General features: G+C 34.9%; 1 protein-coding gene across 10 annotated transcripts in view; it reads left to right on the forward strand.

Annotated features, from left to right (window-relative positions):
* The window catches only part of NEK1 (NIMA related kinase 1), a 50325-nt gene that overhangs the window by 9282 nt on the left and 14305 nt on the right, over positions 1 to 26738 (forward strand). For 5 of the 10 annotated variants that reach the window (XM_062573777.1, XM_062573776.1, XM_062573779.1 and 2 more), the window contains 14 exons: positions 898 to 1098; positions 4060 to 4120; positions 5257 to 5414; positions 7277 to 7333; positions 7555 to 7608; positions 7880 to 7954; positions 11119 to 11297; positions 11381 to 11512; positions 14786 to 14888; positions 17776 to 17859; positions 18462 to 18545; positions 22294 to 22374; positions 23422 to 23517; positions 24835 to 25008. In XM_062573777.1, the coding sequence (XP_062429761.1) occupies positions 898 to 1098; positions 4060 to 4120; positions 5257 to 5414; positions 7277 to 7333; positions 7555 to 7608; positions 7880 to 7954; positions 11119 to 11297; positions 11381 to 11512; positions 14786 to 14888; positions 17776 to 17859; positions 18462 to 18545; positions 22294 to 22374; positions 23422 to 23517; positions 24835 to 25008 (1539 nt within the window). Of the gene's footprint in view, positions 1 to 897; positions 1099 to 4059; positions 4121 to 5256; positions 5415 to 7276; positions 7334 to 7554; positions 7609 to 7879; positions 7955 to 11118; positions 11298 to 11380; positions 11513 to 14738; positions 14889 to 17775; positions 17860 to 18461; positions 18546 to 22293; positions 22375 to 23421; positions 23518 to 24834; positions 25009 to 26738 lie in introns of those variants that run through there. The other 5 variants (XM_062573781.1, XM_062573780.1, XM_062573782.1 and 2 more) reach the window with 5 other exon arrangements.

The raw sequence follows: 26738 nt of genomic DNA on the forward strand, positions 1-26738 counted from the left end.
TGTTTAGAACAGATACAGTTCTTTAAATAAATTCCCAAGTGAAACAATTGACAGTCTTTTTATTTTACCAATTTGAAAAATACCTCTTTGTTTGTCATCCACTTTCCAGTTATGAAGGGAAGAAAAAACATTTTCTATCTCTTCTTGTTTGAGACTTAAAAGTAAGATTTATGAAGGGAGGGAACAAACCTGTCTTTTTAAAATAAATAAAAATAATTCCTTTTTATTAAAATGAAGATTATTATGATATAGACATCAGAAAAAACATTGAAGATTTCATGATAGTTTTTGTGATTTCTTGTTGCTGGGTCTTCTCTGCAGCAACAGTATTTGTTGCCTCTCAGAGTTGACGGCAATAAGTTGTTTTCTTGAGTTGGTTGGTAAGTGCCGGGTTTTTATTGGACAAAGGAATTAGAATGGCTCTCTGCTCCCTGAGCTTATGTTGAAATCTAAGCATTCGTTTGGATTTGACACAGAATGAATGTGAATGCTATTTGAAAAGTAACTTCACAAAAAAGTACAGAAAGCACCTGATGGTTGATTGTTTCAGGGAAGCGGAGAGAGCAGATCAAGTACGTATATTACTTCATAATATTTTATCCTTAACTATGTGTAGTAACATATGCCTGTCAGTCTAGATCTGAAAGGAGATAATTACTTGTTAGCAAAGACAGCATATTGCTTTCAGAATTTAAGTTTTAGATATCAATAGCATAACACTGTCGATTGAGTGAGACTATCAATAGGCAGCAGGTTATTTTTCAACTGATGGTCTTGAAAATTTGTTTTGCTGTGTTGAGGCAAAGAAAGTCCCTTTTTTTTCCCTCACCATTGTATGCAACCTTATTTGTGGGTACACAGTAATATGTAACAACTGTTTTCTTTCTTGTGATACAGTTTGAAGCTGGTAACATGAAAAACTTGGTACTGAAGATAATCTCTGGATCTTTTCCTCCTGTTTCTATGCATTATTCCTATGATCTACGTAATCTACTCTCTCAGTTATTTAAAATGAATCCTAGGGATAGACCATCAGTCAACTCCATATTGGAGAAAAACTTTATAGCCAAACGAGTTGAAAAATTTCTCACACCACAGGTACGGAGATGGTTTTAATTCTAATTTTACCTGGAAACATCATAGGACTTCTCTCTTTTTTTTTTTTTTTATTCTAATGTCAATATACAACATAAAATTGGAGTAATAGTGTTTCCTACAGCTTTTTTTACAGGCTTTTTCTGTTGAGGAAAAAGAATGTTATTTTGATTTTGCTAAATTTACTGATAAAATGAACTACAAAACAATTTCAGATTGCTTAAGTAGTTGGTAGTCTCACAAACAAATTTAAATTGGCATTTTCTTTTTTTCTCAGGAGCACTGTTTTGTATTTCTATTTAGTGAGGAACTCTGAGTCAGATGTTGATTTGTTTAGATATGCATTGTTGCATAAAACAGCACTGAGGATGACTTCAGCATCACTTCTTTAGTGTTATTTCTTCAATCTGTTATTCTGTTCCTAATTTGCAATGGCCTGCAAGTTTGTCCTGTGAAATATTACTAAATAAACTAATAGCTACATTTCTTGATGCTTAAATGCACCTCCTTGTATACAAGCTAGAAGTTGCTCAGTATTCCATGTTGCATCTGTTGACATCTATTGATGTCATTTTAATATAAATCTAGTTGAAAAGAGGGCAAGAATGACAAGTGGAGAATAGTACTGGAGTTAAGAGGTAAGTAAACAGAGAAAGGACGTGGAAAATGAATGCAAAAGGAGAACTTAAGTATAAAGATTCTAGTGGACTATAGGTTGAACTGATATTAATTGAAGATCTTCCATATATAGTTGAAATTCTGATTATATACGAACCTTTCTCTTCTAAAATTCTTTATCTGTGAGTTAAGTTCCGTTGAAAGGTAAGATTAAGATGCCTTTACAACTAAGGTCATTGTCCTAACCTTTACAGTAGTAATCTTTTGATAAGATTCTTATTTCCAGCAGCTTAAATGGATATGATATTTTTATTTGTAGTTATTCAGACTTTACTAATAATTATTATGATAAACTACTAATTAATAGTAAACTACTACCAGATGATAATATTATTTTCTCCTCAGTTAAATACAAATACTTGAACAAAACTTTTCCAACTGATTCACTGACATATTCAGCTTAAAATGATGCTGTCTAATTTAAAGAAAAAAATAGAAAGCATCTTTTACAGACTGTATTAATCATGGGTACAAACATATTCAGATGAAGGTGGTCTTTCTGTGACATAACTGTAATGCCTGTTTTCTTTCAGTTTCACCCATGACTAATACTGTGCTCAGCTTGCTTTAATCTGAACTTCAGAGAGCTTCCTTAGGTATTTGTCATCATCAACATTGCTCAATTATTGCCGAAATCCTGTTCTTAACTGACTGGAGATCAGTCTACCAGAGTTATATGAATTTTTAATTTTTGTAGTTCATAAGTTACAGTAAAGAGTACAGAGCATTGGAAGGGGGAAAAGCCTTGAAATGTGCCTAAGATCTTATTATTGGAACATGACACTTCAGTTCTTCCACTCACAGATCACCAACGAAAAAGCGTTAAGGCCATTAAAATATCAGTAGTAGGAGACAGTTCTCATATGTGACTTCTTGCTTTTGATGACAGATTATACAGGTTAAAAAGTTTGTCTCCATCATTGTGTGCAATTTTAGGCTCTGCACTTTTGTTCTCTTAGTGTTGTTTTGTTTTTTGTTTTTTGTTTTTTTTTTGGTGTGGGGTAGAGTTTGGAGGAGGTTGTGGGTTTTTTCTGGTGTTTTGAGGGTTGGAGTTTTTTTGTTTTGGTGGTTGATTTCTTTTTGAATTTTTTTTTGGATGTTGGGGCGTTTTGGGGTGTGGGGATTTTGGAGGTTTGGTTTAAGATGTTGGGATTTTGGGGGAGGTGTCAGGGCTAGAAATTTTTGCAGGGAGGGGGTTAGGTAGTCTTTGTTTTTGTTTGTTTTTTTTTTTGTTTGTTTGTTTGTTTGCTTGCTTTTTTACACTTCCCAGACATCTATTGTAGCTGGCTGGTAATCTCTAAGCAAAGCAAAATCATCTGAAAGGTACAAGGTTCTATAAAAACTGTTCCTTAAAACTTTGAGGTTTTCTGATGAGCCAGTCAGCATTGGTAGCAGTCATTGTCAGAACACTGAATGCATTTCTGGCATGCTCTCGGGCTTGAAAGATGGCTTGTGTTAGAGCCATTATCTGTTTGCATGTAACTTGTACCATCATACAAATTCTTTTGCTGTTGACCTCCTTTGAATGTTCTGTATTGGTAGGACCAGTTGATGCACTCGGATTTGGCAAAGAGTCTGAGAGCAGGAAGTTAGAACATGAGAACACTATGCCAGGTCGGCTAAAAATCACTCTTGTTCCTTATCTTGCAAGCTGTGAACACTGGCCGTAAACAAAAGCCTAGTGAAGAGTGTTAGAACATGACAAGCCTTGCATTGTTGTACCTGACTTCAATAAAGATATTTCGCAATTTTATTGTACTTAATGTCTGACAGAACTCCGTATATGTTGTTTATAGAAATCCATATGTACAGTCATCTTCCCATCTTGAAAAGAATAGGTAAACAAAAATCTCTAAACAGCTCTGAAGGATTTTTTTTTTTTATTGAGGCAAGGCTATCTGAGAAACTGAGATAAAATTTGAAAACTATACAGAAATCTAAAATAAACTATGCAAAAAACCATGTTGATGTTCACATTAGTTTTCTTGCAACTGTGACTAGCCAGTTCATAAATGCAGTAGCAAGTGCCAGATTGCCCAAAAGTTAGACTAAATCATTTTTTAAAGTAATATGGGTAGTTCTGCTGGGAATGTTTGAAAATATTGAACCCGACTTCATATTAATTTTAGTAATAATAAATTGAATGAATACCAGAGTTAAGTATTCATTTAAATTTAGGTTATGGTAGATGCAATTAAAATTATATATATATTTTTCTGAAAAGGAGTTTTCCTTTTTAGCTTCAGACATAAATATTGTTTTCTAATAATTCAACTTTTTGTTTAGCTTATTGCAGAAGAATTCAGTCACAAAATGTTCCAAAAGTTGGGACCACATGCTGCACCAGGTAATTAAGTGCGTAAAAGTACTTTTATTTTCAGCTTTGGCAAGATAGTATTGTAGAAATGTAGAATTGTTCTTTTTGGTTGTGGTGTGTGTCTTTTTTGTTTTTTGATTTTTGTTTTTGTTTTGTTTTAATACCTGATTCTAGAAATTTCAGCAGAAAACAGGGGGAAGTAATACTCTCTTTTCCTGGAGAGGTGGATGTATGTAACCTGTGAATCATACAAATATGAACTATGGACCTGTAACACTTCTAGATATACTTTTTACTCTTGCAGTATGTTACGCTTACAAAATTTGAAGAGATAGCGAAGACTCAAAATACTGGAAATCATCCATATTTTGTTGTTGTAGAAGGAGGTTAGCCTTATTAATGACAAATGATTAATGAGAAATACCATTTCTTTTAAAATTTGGAGTATTTTGTTAGTGATTCCAAGATCAAGTCCTGACTTCAGCCCAGAGCAGTAGAATTTCTACTACTGCTAGCAAATCAGATTGTAGTTCAGTTTTGCAAGGTGTTCTGGTTTTAATTCATTTTCCTATATTGGTTAGTTTTCTTACTCCCCTCTTCTCTGCCCCAAAATTCTTCCCCTCTAACTATTTTATTTCCTTGTTTTTTTGATTGTCTTATGTCAAGTGTTTCACTGCTATTCTGTAGTGAAAGAGCCCTGCTAGCACAGAATCAAATTCACCATGGATACTGGCATATTTTCAGGAACTTTACAGGGGAATGGTATTTCCAAAGGCCAATGAAGCACTAGCTCTGTGAGAATTCTTCTTTTGCTGACCTGAGTGTTGCAGGTTGCAGTCCTGAGTTATTAGTGGAGATTTGTCTCTGAATTCCATTTGTGAAGCTTTTCCATGTGTCCGTGACAAATGGAATAAGAAGTTCCAGTTCTTCAGGTTAAAGTGAAGTGATCAAAGCGAAAAGGTCAGCGATTGTGTTTTTCTGTTTCTTATCAAATAAGAAATTTAGGAAAGTTGTTTTGGACAACTGGATATATTGCACTACCTGCTCACTGTCCTCTCAGCAGTTCACCCATTCTCCAGCCCTGCTTTCTTCAAAAACTGGAAAAAGGGAGATGTAGTGCATTGGCAGGCCTGGATATGCTTGTACAAGAGTCTTCTCTTGTTTAGCAAAAAGACCATCTCATGGACAAAGCTTGGCTTCAGTTGCACCAGCTCAGAAAATTACCAAACCTGCTGCAAAATACAGAGTGCCTTTAATGAGCAAGAAAACTGGTGATGCACCTAAAAAGATTCATGAGAAGAAGCCATTGATTAAATGTGGGCAGGTAAGAACCTAAGTAACTTAAATTGAGCTGCTTTGTACCTATTAAAATACTATGAATTTCTCTTCAAAATATCTTTTATATGGACACATGCAAAAATAAATAGTTTAAATGCTTGTTTTCAGCTCCTCTGTTGGTGTTTATCGTTCTTAGAAATACTCAAAGTCTGTGATCATGTCCTTAGATAGTCTTTGAATCTTTCTTATTCATTCACAAATAACTTCTAAATTTAAACCTTAGAAAACTTTTTTTTTAGATTATTTTCTAAGCATTTTGTCAGCCATAGAAATTGTATAATCAGATGAGGAGTTTTGCAGACTTTATTCAATGAGCTAATAAAAAATGATTTTCTGCATTCCTTCATACAGTACTTCTAATTTTTTCTCCAGTCACCTTTCTCTACATGCCCTATTACATTAAAAATATCCTATTTCTCCGTTTTGATTTGCTCAATTACTTCATGACCAAGATACCTTACTGGATATAGCTAGGTCTGAACTGCATGCATATGCTATGGACCAAGCAATTAGCAGGAAACCCATACTTCAGCTTTTTTCCACTCTCAGGAGGAGAACTAATTCAAATTTTCTTCTGAATGAGTAAGCTCTTCCCCCCTTCTCCCCATGACACTTCTGAGAACATAATATTGATATATCTATACACCTTGGTATGTCTATACACCTATCAAGTTTTTTATATAAATTATCCTTCAGGTTCAAAAGTTACTGGAGGTTTAGGGGGTAATTGTCAACACATAAGCCTTGTTTCCGTAAAGTACACATTTTTTTTAAAAAAGAAAAAGAGCAATGGAGAGGAAATACACAAATGACTGTGTGTCTTTTTGAGATCATGAGGGTTTCTTTCTGTTTTAAGACTTGGTTGCACAATCATTTGCTAGTCTGCTGCTGCTCAGTTTCCCTAGCCAACCTCAAACCAACCCAACTTACATAGAGACCCAAAGCCCTTGCTGTGACAGGGTGGAGACAGAGAAAATTCCTCTTGCTGGAAGGAGTCAAGATATATTCTTTACTCGAGTGTGTTTTTTGTGGGTATTGTACCTAGTGATAAGTTGTAGCACAGAAAAAATGACTACAGTGTAATATAAATCCTCTTCTCTTTGCTGACACTTCAGGATAGTCTGATCTTGCAACCATAAACTAACTTTTCAAAGGAACATATGAAAGTAACATCCTCTGTTTTACGGGTTTTAGCTCACTGTAGTTGAGCTACACTGGCTTAAGTTTCTAAAGGCTTCTATTTATTGAAGTATTTGATTTAAAGTACTAATCTGATGGGATTTTCAGGTTGTTAAAAAAAAAATAATGAATCTGTCAATGTGTTCTATAGTTAGAATAAATAGGCTTTCATAGTAACCATCACCTATTAAATAAGTAGATTAGAATAAATGTATAGCTTACTGTGTTTTGCTGCTTCTTTACTAGAAGTTTGATATTGGTTTCATTCACCTCTTCCGTAGGTAACAAGAACTTGGGTAATATTACCTACACAAAGAGTCTCAGGATAAGCTAGTAAATCTGTTTTCCAAAAAAAGTTTAATATCTGGAGACCTTAGAAGTAATGTGAACAGATAATATGGAATGGCATTGTCAGAAAAGAGAAATTAAAACAAAACTGACTTAAAAATTACTGCCTTCAGCTTTCAGGAGGGAGATCTTAATAGAGGATGAACAGTACAGTAGAATTTACCCTAGATCTTAGGAGTCTTTTTAATTTAAAAACTTCTGAATAATATTGTCAGCCCGGTTTTACATGTATTATGTTGTGGGTTTAAGAATCTCTGATAAGAATTTTTCCTCTCTTCCTGGCATCATGCTGTCTAATTTGAAGTTTCATCTTTTATCCAGGCCTTTCCAACTCCAGTGAAGAAAATGAATCCAGAAGAAAGGAGAAAAATGTTTGAGGTACAATGAAATCATCTGTTAATTTACTACGCAAAAGCTAAGTCCAGAATGAGAATGACAAAATCAAATCTTCAAACCTTTCCTCCTTATTTCTTTTTTCCACTGCCTAGTTTTTGTTTTTATGGACATACCTCCACCATCAGAGCACTAACCAATCTTGACAGAGACTTAAAAGAATAATGGCTTAGTAATAAATACCAAATTATATGCTTATTTTTCAGGAAGCTGCAAAAAAGAAAAGGTTAGAATTGCCTGAAAAACGCCAACGAGATCAGGTAGACAAGATACTTCAGCCTTTTTTCTTCTACCCGTAGTAACTTTAATGAAATATTTTGGTGTGTATTGAGTTATGTGTTGCCTAGGAATATAGAATAGTTCAATTTCTCAGTTACTAAATTTGTTTAATTTTATTTTAATAAATAAATTGCATACCAGTTTACTGAAGGCACAACAAGTGAGAAGATTGGAAAAAGAAGGGGTAAAATATGTTTAAAATGCATTTTACTTTTTTTGAATTGTATTTTCCTGTATTGTTTTCTCCTTCAGATGGAACGAGTAAACAGAGCCAGGGAACAAGGATGGAGGAATGTGCTTGGTTCAGGTGGAACTGTTGATGTTAAGGTTGGCAGCAGATGCAGAAATGTGGTGTAACCTGTTTCCCTTCCCCACACCTTCCCCACCATTGATTATCTGGCCTGGTCTTCTCTTTTCAAAAAGATAGCTCTTGGAGGTCAGCTCTTGGAGCTTCCCAATATGAAACTATGGATGACTTAAGAGAGAATGTGTAATAGGCTATCTTCCCTGGCTTCTTGGCGATCATATGCAATTTTTGTTTTTAATACTTACTAAGTTTCAGAATCTCTTTTTTTTTTCCTTTTCTTTTTTTGCCAGGTCTTCATATTCCCCCCCTTTTTTTTTTCCTACTCTTGCTTTTGCTACTTTTCCTGTGCTGAATCTATGCATGAACAATTTCTTTCACATTCAAGATTGTTCTTGAAATTTTTTGTTGAAATGTTTTCCAGATTCTCATATTATGATAATGGATTGTTTGCCCAGTATTTAAAACATGCTTCTAAGCATTCTTTGTTTTTTGCCAACATAAATGACAAAGTCAGTGTATATATAGAAAAGTTGGCTGTCATGGGAAAAAAAGTCATGAGTAAATTTTAAATGTGCTGGGTTTTTGTGTTTTTTCTTCCCCCCCCCCCCTTTTTTTTCCCTGAAAGTAGTAAATTTAGCTATTCATATTTTGCAGGATTGAATTACGTAATTCAACCTGACTCCTGTGACAGTTTCAACTTGCCTCTTTGCGTGTATCAGTTTCATGGAAGCATAACTGTTCTGGAACTAGTCAGTCTCATGAAGATACTTGAATATTAACATCTTCTACTTTCATAAGACAGAGCCAGTGCGGAATTGAGTATTGTCATAGTGCAAATCTATCTGGCAGTATAAATTGGATTACTACCACAAATTGCTGTGTTTTAACGAGTCTTACAAATATTTGACTTAAATATGTTCACCAGAGTTATAGTGAACAGGCTCTGAATGAAGAGTAGAGGTTTTATTTTCTGTTCCACATACAACAAGAATATGAAGAAAACGTAGGTATACACACAGATTTCAGTAGCTATTTGCTAATTATCTATGTGCTTTCAAAATAAAATCATCTTTGGATGCATGCCATATCATATAGATAAAGCTTAAATATAAAATCAAACTTTAAAATGCCAGACTTTAAGAAACAGAAGGTACTAATTGAATGGATAATCAAAAGAAATCTTTTGGTTTCTGTATGTCCCTTTTCTCAAGTCTGTTTTGCCAGATACAGCACAAGCTTCTGTATAACATGACGTACCAGTACCAGTAGATTTGAATCAGTTGCATGCGTTCCCGAAAACAATTGTGCTTCTAATTAATATTGAGAGTTTCATTGCAGAACACCAGACACTGCAAACATAGGCGAAGTTCTGTTGTAGCTAAATGTGCAATCATCTTTTCAGTCACCAAGGGAAATTCAGGTTCAACGGCTGTGTGTGTTTTCACGAATGTTTCACAAGTGTTATCACTTGTGTAAAATATCATGGCAAACTTATGCTTTAAAGATGTTCTAGATTTCTTCTCAAGGTAGCTTTGTACAAATTTTACTGCAGACTAGTAGGTTATCGTCAATCTAGGTTTCCATGTATCGTCATAGTATTCTTGATTTAAATTTCAGTTTCTTTTCTCCTGCATGAAAATGGGGCATCCAGTGACTTCTTGACAATGCTATTAGCTTAGAAAGCCGTGTTCGAACTTTCTGTTAACGCAGGCTGCATAGCCTCATATGAAGGCATACAAGGGTAACATACTGCATTGTTTTTCTTTTCCTGTCTTCCTTTTGGGAGACTGAATGCTGGCACCTGTTTCTGAAGGGAAATGGGGAAAGAAGATGGTAAGGAGTTGACCAGAGGTTTGTGGTTCTAGCTGGGGCTCTAACTGTTCTGCAGACTGAGCATCTGTTCCAGACCACTTGTCTAGAGATTGATCATACTATTTTGTTAGATAATCCTTTTGAAAACTGAGCTCTAACAATTACAGGTGAATCATTGAATAGTGTCTAAAGCAGTGCTTTGCATTTAATTTGTAGAAAATGTAGGCTTCTGTAGTAAATTATTTTTACCTAGAGGAATAGCTTGCTAGCATATTTATTTGAATGCCTGGATAAATCTTTCTGTCAGCATTCTGTCGTATGGATTAAAGAGGAGTTATTGATGGATGTTGAGCAATTGAGACTCTTCAGATGTGAACTAAATTCCCTTGTCAGTATAATCTATTCAAGAACGCTTGTTTTAAGTGGGCAACCTTAAACCTGTCAGATCTACGCTGACTATTTGAATGTATGTAGAATACTTCAGACCACTCTGGAAAGAACATCTACACTATCATTAAAATCAATTCTATAGATTCACTATCATGGGCTGTTTGACCACTGCCACAGGTATAAAATGAACACTTTATGCATGTGCTGACAACCTTAACCTTGTTTTGCCAATTTCACGTTTTCTGCATCCATCCTTGGCTACTACTATTCGCAACTGCTTGCAACATCTTTTTTTTTTTTTTTTTTTTTATTTTATTTTCACATGGAAATTCTCCAGGGGTTTCAATTCAATGAGAATGAAAGAATTGTTTTCAGTAAAGGAGTAACTTTCAGTAAAGGAGTAACTTGCAGTAAATGTTGCTCTGATCTGAGCTTTAGATGGGAAGCTTCTCAATTCTGGTGATGCAACCCAATTTTAGGTTGGTAAAATTGGGATTCTCGAATAAATCTGCACTTGGAATAACAATTTAATGCCATTCAGCAACCTTAAAGTGTGCTTAACTGTTTCCAACTTTATTTAAAAATGGCTGTTTGGATACAAGTTACTCATTGATACTTAAGTTAGCACTGTATCACTTTTAGCTTTTATGCTGAAGCATGAGCTATCTCTGGTTACGCTTCAATGGAATCTTTACCAATGACTTTCAAAATATATGATGGCTGTCACATGTACAATTAAACTATTATCAGAGGGAGGTAAATGCTCTTTTGTTTTGGAGTGCTAATTGAAAAGTACATTTTTAATTTTTCAATTTTGTTTTGGTGTATTAAAACAGGAACGTGCCAGAAGTAAAAGCACTAGTACCAAATCAGAATTGTTGCAGAACACAGTAATGCTTTTATTCTACTGGGGAGATGGAAATTGGAAGGACTCATTAAGACCAGTGTTTAAGATTCCCATTCTAACCCTTCTGATTTCCAGGCACCGTATTTTGGTGGTGGAGGTGGTGCTGGTCCTTTTCCTGTGTCTTCTAGAGGACAATATGAACACTATCATGCTATTTTTGATCAGATGCAACAACAAAAGGAAAACATTAAAGTAGCTGAAGAGAGGGAAGCCAAATGGAGGGCAGGTGTACAAGGCCAAGAAGCTGTTGAAAGGTATGGCTGCCTTCCCTTAAGAAGTTGCATGTGGTCTACTTTAGATGAAAGTAATGAAAGTTACTGTACGTATTTATCTACAGAGGAATTCCACCTGGAGTACGTCCAGGAGTTCCTAAGGGGCCTGCAGGTCATCACCATTTACCTGATGCTGATGCAATTAGGAAAAAAATGAAAAGATTGAAGGAGGTGTCTAAACAAGCCAATGCAAACAGGTTGGACTATGATAATCCATAAATTTGTCCCTACGTGTTAGACTTCTGTTTTATGTCTTGTTTCATTTAGTAGTTTGAGATGTCTCAAAACCACTTCTATCCATTGGTACCGTGCTGTCTGTTTGTGTGTTGGTCCCTCACAGACCACAGTTCTTTTAGAACCAATGGATACCTTGGCTTCCCAGTCAGTAGAAAAAATGAATTACTAACAACTGTAACTGGGCTAGATTTTGGCCAAAATTCTTAGTTTAATGCAGTTACAGTTTAGATAACACTACAAGCCTCCTTTTCTTTTTTCATAGTTCTACTTCTTGTGTTACTGCCCAAGATGCTTCCTCCACTTTTCATCTCATTCTGATTGTCTTCTTGCCATCTTAAGTGTTTGAGTCTAGCAGAGAACATTTAGAAGGCTCTGCTGTACGCTGCTGCAGACTTGTTAGTTCTCCTATTTATTGGTCTGTGGAAAATATTTAGGAGCTTTCTTCAAAAGCTGTGAATATCAGATATTATAGTGGTGTGCAGCTTCTGGTTCTAGGATGATTATTCTTGGCAATTACTATAAAGTATGTATACATTTCATATACAAACCAGCATTATTTTTTAATGATTTCTCTTTCGAGATTTTTTTTTTTTCCAAAACTGCTTTACTTCCCTTCAAATCTGTTAATGTTGTCCCAAGGACTGTGTCTGCACTAGAGAGCAGTAAATGGTGAAATGTCCTTTTTAGTAAGTCAGTACTTGAGCATTGCACACTGACTAAGCTTTTCAGAGGGCCAAAACTTTCTCATGCATTATCTAAACTTCTACAGATCCAAAAATACATTCCTTGGATGGAAAGATAATTGGAGGTAATGAGAGGAAAAGGAAATGATCAGAGAAAACGTTCTTCTAAATTAAATTTTATTCAGTGTTTTATTTATTTATATACTATATATATATATTATATATATACACACACACACTATATATGTGTGTATTTATATATACATATAGTGTGTGTGTGCACATGTACGTTTGCAGAATATATATATGTATATATTATCTTTTCATATATTATCATATGCTTTTCATTAGCATATGTAAATATATACACTATTTTCAACAATCTGGGCCATTGTGAGCTCATTAAAATTCTTTCTGATATACCCCAGTACTGGAAAATGTTTTTCCAGCTGACATAGATGTTTTCACTTTCGCCTGTGCTTATTCTCAACTCTACACACAGTGCCATCATCCCCAAACCATGTCTACATTAGGAAACATTGTTTGCCCCTCACATTTGACAATTTTAAGTGCTCTTGGGCTATAACCAAGTAAAATGTTTTTAATATATTAAAATGGAGAGGAAATATCATAGAGGTCTGCAAATTATCAGTAAAATGTAAATGAAGATGAAATAATGATTTAATATTTCTGAAATCCTCAAACCCAAAAGCACTCAAAGAAAATACCAGGTAGAAGTTTTAAAACAAATAGAGATTTTTTTTCTAATTGAGGTGCAGTATTTTTAGTATTTAAAATACATTAAATATTTGTATGTTATTATCTAGAGATAATTCTATTATCATAGCCAGCATAATAGTATTTCTGTTCTGTGTTTTATTGATTCGGTTGAAGGTGAAATGTAAAGATATGTCATCAGGATGTTTAGCTAAAACAACTTAAATGGGACTTTCTTAAAGACAGATAATTTAAAGTATGTGTTAAAGAAGCTGAGAAATTCTCAAGTTATGCTCTTTCAGATTATATTGCCACATCTAACATAAAACTAAATATATCTTCAGCAATCTTTAGAAATTGTCTCTTGGACAGAAATGTAGTCCAGAAGAAAACTAGCTGAAATGCTTTTAAAGCCAAATGATTCATTTTGTTGAATAGATGTTGAATAAATGATGAATAAATTCAGTTGGCATAAGTATTTGCTGAGGACTTGGTTTGAGGCGGATAGTTTTCTGCTTCGAAAACACCTCTCCTCCAATACTGTAAGCTGAGCTTCGCCTGTATTAGAGATGTTTGGACAGGTTTCATTGTACACTCAGTGAGTTAATATGTAATGAACGGGAAGTCAAAATCTTGTAGCAAGTCAAATAATATATGTATGCAAAGATAAGCAAGAGTTTCTTTGTGGACTGTCTTGTTTTCAGAGCAGCTACAGAATTTGCTCTATTGTATCAAAGTACTTTGATCTCTGACTTTCTCTCTCCAACAATAAGAAACTGTGTTTCCATTTGCTGTAATTCATTAATAGAAAGGTGCAAGGATGTATAATTAGTGTGTTAATTCATTTGTGATTTACCGGCAGTATCTCCTGTATTGCAGAATGATTCTTCCTTAACTGTTTTAGCCTGATGAGTTATTCTTATCAGCTTATTCCAATTTCTTCCAGCCTGTTGCTGGACCCCCATTACTTTTCAGTCAGAAGAGGCTAAGGAGCCAGGGAAAAGGGATTTCCTCTTCATTCTATTAGAATCTCTATCACCAGTCTGCAGCTTCTTTTGTGGAGAGTTTTCCTGTAAGTCTGCTTCTAACTAGTTAGTCAGAAACTGATCCCCTACAGAATGATCATATTTACAAGGAGGCTTGCCAGGTGCTCAGTTAATAGAACTTGAACATAGCCTTGTTATCCGCCCCAGGTCAGGTACCAGTTTGGGTAGAGCATACAAAAAAGCATCCTGTTCTGGCCAGTTCTGCAGTAGAGAAAATTCTTTTCATACGTAAATCCCCCCGACAAACACACAAAAGCAGTTCCTCTACATCCTCAGAATATTAGTGCTGTGCTTATTCAAGGAGTAGAAGCTCTTATTCCAAGTGTAGGTTAGACCTGAAAGACTTCTACCTTATTGATTTTTACTGACTGGCTCATGCAATGAGTTCTTGCCCATCTTTGAAGGAAAATCTTGAAGGACTATGTCCCTTTTCACAAGCTTTGGCAGTAATGGAACAAGCTGAGGTATTTCAGAAATGACTGAACTAAGATTGTTTTGCTTGGATTTTTGTTTTGATGACCAGGATGTAGAAGGACAATAGGGTGGTTTGATTTTTTTTTTTTAGTTGTTCTTTTAACCTAGTTCATCTTACTTTCTGACATTTTGCGAAAGTCTGACTTGTGTCAGATAAAAGGCTTTTTTTTTTTAAAAGAAACACTATTCACAGAAAGCTGTTTTTTCTTTGTGTCCCAGTTAATGTGTAAATGCAGTATTTTTTTTCTTTGTTTATTTCTTTTGAGTGTCATATTCAGAGACTTTCAGCTTGGTATATGTTGCAATTACTCAGGCAGAAAGGATGGGTAGCTGCAGAAAGAGAAAAGCAAGTTGAAGAATTCTGGCAACGGAAGAGAGAAGCCATGCAAAACAAAGCTCGAGCTGAGGGACACATGGTATGGAATCTGGTCTTCCTATGTATATTACTGTTCCAGCATGCTTTATGAATCTTTAAAAAGGCATCCTAGCCATAAAAGCTGTCTAAATATCAGTTTCCAATTTTGGTTGCTAGCTTTAAAATTTTAGTTAAAATTAAACTTTATGTTCAGTGATTGGAACTTAAAATGAAGTTTGGGAAGTTGATAGCTCAGCTACAATAGTGCATTTTACAAAAAAACACTGCTTACTAACAAAATATCGTAAAGACACATCTATCTTTGACAAAGTCGATATTTCTAAAGTTTTTATTCTTTAGAGGTTGAAATTATTCAATAGTGTTCAATAGTGTCTTTATGCTTACAGTTCTAAAATTAATGTTCCTTTAGGAAATCCGTTTCACAGTACAAGTCTTCAAAATGACTGGGACTTGTGTGGTTGAACTATGTATTTCCAAAATATGGAGAATTTTGCTTTTTCACACTATGCGCTTACAAGCAAGTCACAGTATTTTTTTTTTTTCTGCTGACTAAATGAAACCAACTATGCTAGCAGCACAGTTAGAAAATAGGAATTGCAGCTTTATAGCAGCATATCTGTAGTTATCTGAGTGTCAAATCATGACCTAAAGCCAACTTTGTTTCAAGGGTTACTTCAGTTACCTGAAGCAATTTTGAAGTTCTTTAATTCACTGCCTTGCTGGTGAAGTTTCCTTAAATTAGTGTATTCATTTTAAAGCATGAATTTATTACTTAAAAACAGTGTTTCTGTTTTAAAACATCCAAGACCTGTAAATCATTTTCATGAAATGAAAGATTCCTGTTTTGACAAGACTGTGTCTTCATAGATAAGTTCTTAGGAGTGCCTGCATCCATTTTGTTCTTGACTTTATTGGCATTAATAGAGGTGTATGAGATCAGCTTAGTGCAAAATATCCGAAGTATTCCATTTCCCAGGTTTCTGCCTGCCGCTAAGGTATTCAGCTGAGCCCAAATGTTTTGTACTTAATTCGTGATGTAATAAAATGGGGAGGTTACTGAACAATCATAAAGATAATTTCCAGATTCTTAAGACATAGTCATTCTAAATCAGGGTTCCAAATTTATTTATATGGCAAATTTGCCTTTGATAGCAGACGCCCTCAGCAGCTTCCTTCTATTTGTGCAGGAAAACAATGTGAGTAGCTGGGGCAGTAGTTTTCTTATACCATGGCCTGGATGATCTTCCCATCACTGATCTAAGAGGAAAAATTAGTAGGAATGGTCAACTAATATATAGCTTTTAATAGTATAAAGACTTGGGATTAAGTCAAATGATTCACTCTGCCTTACCAAACATTAGTTAAATATAGTAGATACCAATTTTAATTCTCAAGTGACAATCTGAAGTTTGACTCAGTAGTTGAGCCAATGGTATTTTCAGCCATCCATTTAAGATAGCTGCCTCTGACCCAATTTGCTATTTCACTATAGCTGCATAGAATTGCAAAACCTTGAGTCCTGGTTATTTTGAATCTTAATATGTGTTCATTTAGGTAGATAAGTAAAATGTTAAATGTTAATAATGTGCAGTGATACGCATTCTTAGAACCCTTGCTTCCAGCTCCTTTCTTGTTTAAGAACATTAATATAATCACCATCAGTTTGTTGAGAAAGCCTAGAACTAATCTGAATGCTAGCATGGAAAATGATGAGGTAAAGTCTTAAAGTGCCATTTGGCTTTTGTAAAGCTCAGGAACATGTGTAAAACAGTTAAATATCTTTTCAGAAAAGATGAATATGGAAAATATTCCTATCCTATTTTTTGACTCAACACTCATGTTGAAACCAGATTTCATGAAGTCCTTCCTCATGAATTTATACTGCTTATCACTAGGATGCTTCTTTTAATTGGGTCTCTGACCCCCTCTAGTGACTAAACCACAGAAGTTTAGACATATGCTGTTACTTTTTTAATTACTGTTTTTAGCTCTATTTTGAAAGAATATTTAGCCAGGTATTTTTGATCTGATCCTACCTGTCAGGAATTTAACTGGAGTATTGACTTACAAGTCAATACTTGTAAGCTAAAGCCCTGATGCTTCATAAGGCAGAAGATGTATATGACCATCACATGTATCCTTCCTATCTTTATTGAATGTACATTGTACATATTTAAGGCATAGATTCTGAGTTAACAAATCAGGATAGTTGAGCCTACTCCGCAGAGGCTTATGCTTATATATCATTTCTGACCAATTCAAGTATGATTTTAAACCAAACAGGTAACCTTGAGTTAAATGGTTCTTGTACTGTCTTATTTTGGACTTCTATTTTCATTCCCTTTATAGGTTGAATTTCTTTGGTGACAATTAGGACACTGGTTACATCACACTAACCACAATTATACATTGTAAATGCATGTGCATTAGTCACTTAACATAGCTTGTTCAATGTAAAAGGCAAAATGTAATAAGTATATACGAGTATCTTAAGAGTGTTCGAGTTTGCTACTTACAGGATGAAAAAAAAAAGTAAATTTGTCATGATGGTGGATAATGCTTAATACAAGAACATAAAGTTTCATTTTTATTTTAACCTTGGCTCAACAATAACAAGTGCCAGCTATATGCCACAATTTGTATATAATGTAGATGTAGAAAAACTCAAGCCTGTCAGAACTTAAGCTTTCTAACACAGCTGTAGAAGATCAGGAAAAAGACAACCATATTATTAAGGTTCTAGCCTTTCTGGCTACTCAGGATATTTAATTACTGATAAATGTTTCCCATAAATGAAAGGGATTATCAGTTAACTTCAGCACAACTGCAGATCATTGATTGTTATAAGTAAACAGTTATTATTGGGTAAAGCAGATAACTGTATAGCCCCAGACATCTTAAATTTGATCCCATTAAATGGCAAACAGGGTACACTGCAAAACGTGGCAGATATGTATGGAGGCAGGCCCATTTCTGCAAGAGGAAGGAAATCCAGAAACAAGGAGGAAGAGGTACGCTTGCCGCATGTTTGCCACTTTCATCACACAAATAGTACCATTTTGAGTTTGGCTCTGCCTAGTTTTCCTGCATGGCCCATCTGTGTAACAAAATAAGAGCTTCATAGATTTGTAGGAAATGATATATTGCATACTATCCTAGAGGCTGGGGGGGTTGGATTTTTTTTGTTGTTGTTGTTGTTTTGGGGGAATTTTTCATTTTTTGTATTTGTTTTGTAGTTAGAAAAGAATAGCTGTTTACAGCAGTCTATCTCAGAGAGATTCTTAGATGTGCTTACACACAGACATGAATCCATATATCTTAAACCTTTTGTAGTAAGTATAACCACTCTTAGCTCCCTTGATTCCATCCAGTGTAATGGGAGCTTAATATTGAGGAACTTAGGTTCTGTTTTCTTTATTTCCACTAGGTGAGGGTTTTCTGGAGGTTGACAGGTAAATGTAAGAACTGTGGTCTGTGAGGCTGATTTAGTGATAGCAATGGTGGGGTTTTTTCTCTTATTTTATTGGACTTTTTCTGGAATCTTACTTATTTTAAACTAGAAATACTGCAAACTTTCTGCCTAATTGAAACTTGCTTCCTTTCTTTGATTTAGGAGTATTTGGCAAGATTAAGACAGATTCGGCTACAAAACTTTAATGAACGTCAACAGATTAAAGCAAAACTTCGTGGAGAAAAGGTTAGTTTGAGAAATAATCTTAAAAATTTTGAGAAGTTGGCAGAGGGAACTGCTTTATTCCCACAGAAAGACTTTCTCATCAGAAGTTTTATATAAATTTTTTTTTTTTTAACATTTTGTTCCATGGTGAGTACTTTCATCTCTTCCAGAATAAACAAAATCTATTTGGTATTTACATTGGAGAGTGCAGATTCAGTGCCCTTAAACGTGATTGCTTAAAAACAAGACAAGATAGGTTTGTATCTGAATGTGACATAAATTGCTTGTCAAGCACTAGCACATTTACATTTTTTTTGCTTTCGATTATAGGAACTTCTCTAGAATTGAGTTTTTGACAATACTCACACTGTGAATGCCTATGAATTCATTCTTTTTGTACATTCTGTAGGTGTGTTAAAAATTAGAGATTCTTAGCATTAGAAATAAGAAATTTCTAGCATGAGCTCAATGTTTATTAATACACTTACTCAGATGTGGGTCTTCCAAAACAAATTTCATAACAGATATAGCACCAGCACTTCTTAAGGTGTCAAATATATAATCCAAGATAAGCTTGAACGCGGTTAATTTTTTTGTTAAAGTTTTTCATTTGAGGTAGTCTTCATAGTAAATAGGGTCTGGAGATTTTTTTTCCCTTTTTTCATTAACCTGCTGTGTGATCTTATACTCTTCAAGTGTCTTAGAGTATTTGAGTTTCTTCAAGTGATTACGTGCTTATGTACTCACATTGTGCTTATGAGCTGTGATTTGAACCGTGAAGTGTGTCTGTACCTCACCTCATTCAATATCTATACTGGATGCTTTCATGTACCTTCCTTATGTTTAGTGAGTGGATGTACAAGGCAGAGCGTGCCTAATTCCACTCAGTTTCTTTTGACCACCATCTTAGGTAAATGGAGTACTGTAACTTTCTTCTAGGTTAAAAAAAAAATAATAATAATAATAAAAAAAACTGTTTTTCTTGTATTATTGACTTCTAAAGTGTTTTATTTTCTGTAACCTTGATGCAACAAGAGAGCCAATTTCAATCACTTGACTGAGATGCAAAACTCCTTTTGTGCCTTGGAGAGAGATCTGTGCCCGATATGTGCTCCATCTATATTTCCTGTGAAATCTCTGTGATCCAGAGCTAGTTATATACGTTTCTACCTGAGAGCACTATACAAACTTTATTAAATGAACTAGAGGCTAAGTCGAACTACTCAGCAGAGGCTTCTGGCATGGAACCAGCATGGACTGTTCTCATAAGTTTGTCTCAAAAAGCATGATGAAAGTCAAGACCTCTTGAGTCGATAGAGTTATTGTAGAGGCCAGTTATTACTTCTGGCTCTGACTCACCAATGCAGGTTAAACTGATACAGCATAAGCACACACTATCTTACTTGCATTTGGTGCTAGTTTCACTTGTAACTCTCCTTTGCTGTTTGGAAGTGCTTCAAAACTGCTGCTACAGGACTAGTCATCTCCATGCTCTGCCCTACTAAACTATAGGGTAGCTCATGAGCACCCTCAGGGTATTGAGGACAGTGCTAAAATGCTGCTAGCATAGAGTCATGGCTGTACTGCACTGTTCCTTTGTCATCTGTAACACTGACCCCTCAAAACTAGGGGGTGAACGCTCAACCTCCATTATTGTTAACTGTAGAAGTAAAGGTGCTCTCCAGAAATTTCTTTGGAGGACAAAGCTGCTCATTTTGGTGAGGTGAAACAGCAAGTGCCATTATTTTGACTGTGACATTAATTCTCTGTACAGGTTATTAGGCTTCTGAAGGCATATCAGGAACCTAGCTTCCTTTCCCAGTAGCTATAACTTATCTAGGGTTTTGAACATCCCAGAAGCTATGCTACCTACAAAGAAATAGAAGATAGATAAACATCTTTCCAAGAAGTCAACCTAAACTAATTTTTTCTTCAAGACACTACCCAGGGTCTATTCTCTCTCCTAACTTGCTTTAGCACCACAAGCAAGCGACATTAAGCCTATGTATCATGATGACCAGATGTCTTTCAGGCTTTACCTCTGTGGTATTCTTTTATTGTTCTTCTTAACGGAAAAATGAAACTATGGCTTTTCTGAGTAAATACTGCATCTATAAATAAACATTTTGAGGGGAAAAAAAGTAAATGGCACCGCCTCATCTGCCCATGCGTTGATCGCAAAGGGGAGCCGAGCATGAATAAATATCCTTGGAGAATATTTATGAAAAGGGGGGGGAATGTTTCTGATTTCAAGCAACATATGTTTGTTCATATTGAGTTTGCATGTGAACTTCCTGTCTCAAAATACTTCAAGTTACTGATAAATAACCTTTCTTACTCTTCTGTATAATTCCTTCAATTTAACATGCAAGGTGTGTGGAGGCATCCCATACCCTATGGGAAGCAGTGCTTTAGACAATTCTCTGAAAATGACCGTGTGGATCTCTACTTTTCTTTGTTTTTCTTTTTTTTTCTCCTTCCTCTGAATGCATTCATTCTTACAAGTGTTGACCCCTAGATACAAATTTTGAATTAACAAAATTCAGGGAACCTGCCTCACAGAAGCTAGGTTCTTTCTGTGCTCTCTAAAATGAATTAGTTTATGCAATGAGTACGCAAAGAACAATGTAATGCTGATAATTTACAAAGAGTTCATGTATAGCAATCAAATGAAATGTACTATATGAATACGAATTATGAAAGAGGGAAAGCAAAGCACGTGGAAGACAACAGCTCAGTCTTAACTTTGAGGATCACTGTCAGGCCTACCAGAGAAAAAACGTTAGCTATCTAAAAAACTCTTAAGAGGTTTTTTCATGATTTGAAACTTCGACACAGAGGTTCAGCTCTAGAGGAATACTATTTCAGAAAAAATGTTTTATTTTGTTGTAGATATAAAGTTGTTAATCAGTAGAAAGTAAGTAAAGACATCTATTGCTAGTGCAATGTGTCCTATTGCCAGATTTTTTTAAAAAGCTTTTCTATCTTTAGTGCTTTTTCATCTTTTTCCTTTTAGCTGACTGAAACCAAGGTGGGCATGATATTCTTTTTTTTTTCCCCACTTTTCCCAAAAAAGTATTTTACTTTTGCCTGTTTTGCCACTTACTTGTAATGCTACTCTACTACTTATTAAATATGCTGTACGAAACCTACAAAATTATTTTTGATTAAATGAAAAGTCTACACAAATTGGTCATCGGCAAAAATAGGTTCCTATCAAGTTTTTTATGCTCAGTTTTGTCAGTTTGTTCCATAAGTAGGAATATGCAGAGGCCATCAAAAGAAGTAGTTTGTTTGAAAATGGAGATTTCAGAGGTTGACTCTATATATTCTTGCTTGCTTTCATTTCCTCCCCCGCCAAACCATTTCACCTTTCTTGCAGTTATACCTGGAGCATGTACATGGAAGAAACTGAAATTCCGTCAAAGCTTTCTCATATATCTTACCTGTAGAATATGCAGTGGTCATGGGGGGTGCTGGGGAGAGCCCAGCAGTGGACATGGTTAATTCAAGTTCTACTGCCTGAAGAGCAATAGACCCATCATTTTCCTATTGGTAAAAGCATCGTATCTTAGAGGAAAAAAAGGTGACTAATCTTAAAGATGTGGTTTTGTCTGAACAGACATTACATTTGGGTGAGCTGTTACCTGGTAAAATTATGGCCTCTGGTAGTCAAGCAATCAGTCTAGATGATCCCACTAATCGCTTCTAGCACTCAGCTTTTAAATCATGAATTAATGATAATTCTTTGAGAACTCTTACTTTGCAGAATGAAGCTGGCAGTTCTTCTGATGGACAAGAATCAAGTGAGGAAGCAGAGCTGAAACGCAAAAAAATACAAGCACAGAAGGTAATTGTGAGGAGAGAGTAGCTGGAATTCATTATTTAAAATTTCCTTTGCATCTCATGAGTTTTTTGACTTTTCATTTTGTTATCAATAGTTTCTTCGTTCAACTGCTACAAGAGGCTTCTGTCTTTCTAAGGGTGATGTAGCCATACATGTTTTAACTGTATTGAAGTCACAGCTCTTTGTTCAACTAATTTGTCTCAGTAATTTTAAAATACATTGTGGCATAGGTCAATGAGCAAAAGATTTTTATCATCCCTACCTTTGGGATTTTTCTCTAGGTTAGCTTTAGTCCTAGAAGCAGTTTGGCATAACTAGGATATTTTTTTGATGGAAAGGGAAGAGAAAATACACCATATTTCCATAAATAACCATTTTATTTATTTTAGGTAGGAAAAACCCTATGTGTATGCTGACAGGGCTTACATGTAGACTGGAAGGTGGGCTATGCTTCCCTATCATGAAGTATATTTAGTTTGGTGTTACAAAGCAAATATGATTCATAGAAATCCAATGTTTTAATTGGAGTTTTACTCTATGTATCCCTCTTATCAAAAATTTGCTTATTTTTCTCATCATCTTCAAAGAGCAATGTAAAAACAAGCTGACCTTAAGCCCAACTTTAATTAAAGTAGAGGTGAAACAGTAACTGGAGCTTTTTACATTCATATAGAGTTTAGACTGAATATTTATTGTTTTATGATTAATGCATTTAGCTTCAAAATTCATTTTAAGAGATTCCAATTATAAAGGACTTCTGTTTAAGATTACTTTGCACATTGAAAGCGTTACCTCGCCAATCAAGAATTGTAAGTAAATTCTGAGGAGCTGTTACTATTTTTGAGTCAGGAAACGAGTTATAGTTAAGCAATAATGTTGAGTATTGGTGGAATGTTGAGTATTGGTGGAGTCCTGTCTTCAGTCTATAAAATAAGTGAGAGATGAAATGATCGAAGAATGTGTATGGGTGCGGGAGTTTTTTTAAACATTCCATGGAATTAAATGCTCTGCTTGTTATGATTTTGAGTTGTTCTTTTTTGATTATTGCAGGCCCAAGCAAATGCTCGAGCTGCAGTTCTGAAGGAGCAATTGGAACGAAAGAGAAAGGAAGCCTATGAAAGAGAGAAAAGAGCTTGGGAGGAGCATGTAAGCAAATTCAATCTATTACATACAGTCAGTGTACATAGTGCTACGTCTTTGTGTGACTAAAATCTTGTGCTGTGATTTTCAAGCTTAGATAGTTAGTTTGCCTTCTGAAACTCCTTCTGAAACTGAGGAGGATATCTGCTGGTCAGAATTCTCTAGTAGCCTAATATCAGATATACCTGAATGAAAAATTTGGCTCAAGAATTTAATAACGTTGAACCTAAGAATCATTAGGATTACACTAAGTATTTTACTAAGATCCGTAACATTAAAAACTGGACATAATCTTCTTTTGTGTGTGTGCTGTAGATTAGAAATTGTGTGTTTGTGTGTGTGTGGTTGGCAGTTGTCTTTAGTAGTGTGAGAATTTGATACTATTGTCCTATTCTAAGGTTACATGAGCCTATTTGATAGTGCTGCATTTAACATGTGAAATCATTAACAAATGAGCAGTTGATGAGAAAGGTGTAATTCAACTAGTTCTGTTGATGCTGGAAGGTGTAATTCAACTAGTTCTGTTGATGCAGGAAGCTTAAAAAGCTGTCATAAATTAGGATACAGGTTAACAATTCTATACAAGGCTATCGCAGATGCTCAATTTGATCTGTAAAACAAGACTTAAACTTTTGTGTTGAAAGCAGAGGTGTATAAAGCTAGTTACTTGAAAACACCACCTTTATCATACTATAGCACAGACTTGATGAAAATTTTCTCCCCTTGAAAGCCTAGTGTAGGACAAAAAAATTGTTTATTTTTTCCTAGTAGTAACAGGAGAAGATTTCAAACCAGTGCTATGGAAAGTTTTTCTTACTGAAAGAAGTAATTTTTAGGTAAATATGGTCAAACAAAATAGAAGCCAGGGAGAAGAGAGGGAAGACTGAGATATCATCAAACAGAATCTTCTATATTGTTGTCCCTTAATTCAATCTTTTATTCCCCAATCATGATTTAAAGACAAAGGTCTATTTGTCTATTTGTTCTTGCCGTGATAATTTATATGACCTGAAAACATACATAACTTTCCTTTTGTTTTTAAATTTAAAGTTACAATCACTGACTTTGCAGAAGATTTCTTCCCACTGTTATAGTAGTCCTTCTTTCTGAATTTTGTTTAGTGTTATGTTTTTAATCTGAAGTTTTTAATTTTCAAAATATTAAAGCTAGCCATTCTCTAATGAAGATACTTACTGTATAAATAGGTTGCTTGAAAACTATTTTCCTAAATTCTACTTGCAGCAGAATTTAGTTTATTTAGTCTAAGTTAGTTTATATATTTAACTTTTTTTTCTTTCTTTTTTTTTTTTTAACTATATACAGCTGATAGAGAAAGGAGTAAAAAATCCTAACGTGCCTTTTCACGTGGGGGCCATAGGACACAGTCCTGGGCATGGCCTGCAAGAGCATGGAGCATCCCTTTCTAAGCCACAACTTCCACTGAAGCCTGATACACCAGTCATCTCCATGACTTCTGCTTTGAAGGAAGTGGGTGTGGTAGGTACTTTGCTAGAAAGTAAAAGAAATGGAAAAAAGCAAATACACTGATTTGAAAAAGCACTTTTAGAAGAATGTGTTTGTTAGACAAAAGAATACTTGAAAATGCTTAAGGATACTAGATGCTTTTAATTAAATAAAATTAATCTTAGAAACTGCTGAGATAGATAATACATTGAAACTTCTAGTAATTCAGTCTACTTTGGACAAAACAGCTTATTTCTTATGAAGCCTGAGCTGCAACTTCAGTTCTAATTAATGTGGTCATGAGTAGTGGAAGCAGTAATCAACTAATCAGAGTTTTCATCTGCCTTTTGAAGGCAGGAGATACCTGATGGAAGTGACAAAATGAATTTTGAATGCTAGGACTATTTTGTTCTTGTTTTCAGTGACTTTAAAAGTGTGCACTGAATGTAACAAAAGTTTGAGTTGAGCATCTGATAATCTTATCTTTTTTTTTTTTGTCTGAGTCAGTATTGGACTTCCTTATTTTTCTTTTCTATATTCTTGGATCCTGATATTGTAATACTTAAATATTTAATTCAGCTACCATGCATAGTCCTATCTGATATAAGTAACATTTGTGAAACTAAACGTATGCATGAATGTGTGTAGACTTTGAGTTTTGAGTACAATCTGCATTAATTTGACTATTAACTTTGCTTTTTACCTAGCTTTGTTTCAGTATAATGCAAAGTTATATACTGTGTACAACCACAAAAGCTATGACTATAGGAATACAGCAAAATTTTATATAAAATGGTTTTATATGCTATACTGAAAGCTGTTAGATGACAGCTAGAAAAATAAAATCAGGTACTGACACACAAATATTTAAATCACTAGCACTTTTTTTTTTAATATGGATAAACTTGTCATATAATAACACAAGATGGTGACTAAAACTGACTTTAAAAAAAACGTAGCATAGGACAAGCAATTTGAAAATACTGGTCTTGTATGCAAAGGTAGGGTTTTTTGTTTGAAGTTCTACGTTTCCACCATCAATTTTCAATTTCATTACCTATTTACTATTTTACAGTTTTGGAGAGTAAATATGCATCCTGAATGAAGCTCATCTTGACTGCTTTTGGAGGCCCAATAGGTCTTGTGCTTTAGCTCAAATTCCAGTGCTCCCATAGTTGAGGCAAATCGAGAAGAATGCAGAATATTTCTCTGAAATATTTCACATAATGGAATGTTTAGCTTAGTTCAGTGTAATTATGCATTGGCCTGTTCTCACTCAACTTGATCTGGGCAGGTTTTCAGATGTATTTTCAGATATCAAGGAACTGCTGTTTTCTTATTCTTTACTTACTTGGGATCCTGTATGCTGTAGTGAATAATTGAAGTTGTCTCTTCTCCTTTCTGCTTCGCTTTGCAGGTGTTTCTTGACTCTGTCCTTGCCCCTTTCCTGTTCTTTTCTAGAATTACTCATTTCTAAAGTTGGAATTTGGTGGCATTTTGCTGCAGACACCATATCTGGCTTCATCTCCACCTATTTTGTGCTCTGAATTTTCCTGTCTACTTAAACTGAGTCTGATTCTCTTGCTTACCACTTTCAGATAGTGAACGATTCAAAGACTGAAGCTGTCTTTGAAGTTCAGTCTTTGGGAAGTGCCATAAAAACAGAAGTATTATACATTCTGCCTTAATGTATCTGCAGTTGTCAATGGAATGGACTTTTTTCTATTATATCTTTTAGTATTCTCAAGATTATTTTTCTGACA

Source organism: Rhea pennata, chromosome 4, assembly GCF_028389875.1.
Source record: "Rhea pennata isolate bPtePen1 chromosome 4, bPtePen1.pri, whole genome shotgun sequence".
NCBI lineage: Eukaryota > Metazoa > Chordata > Aves > Rheiformes > Rheidae > Rhea > Rhea pennata.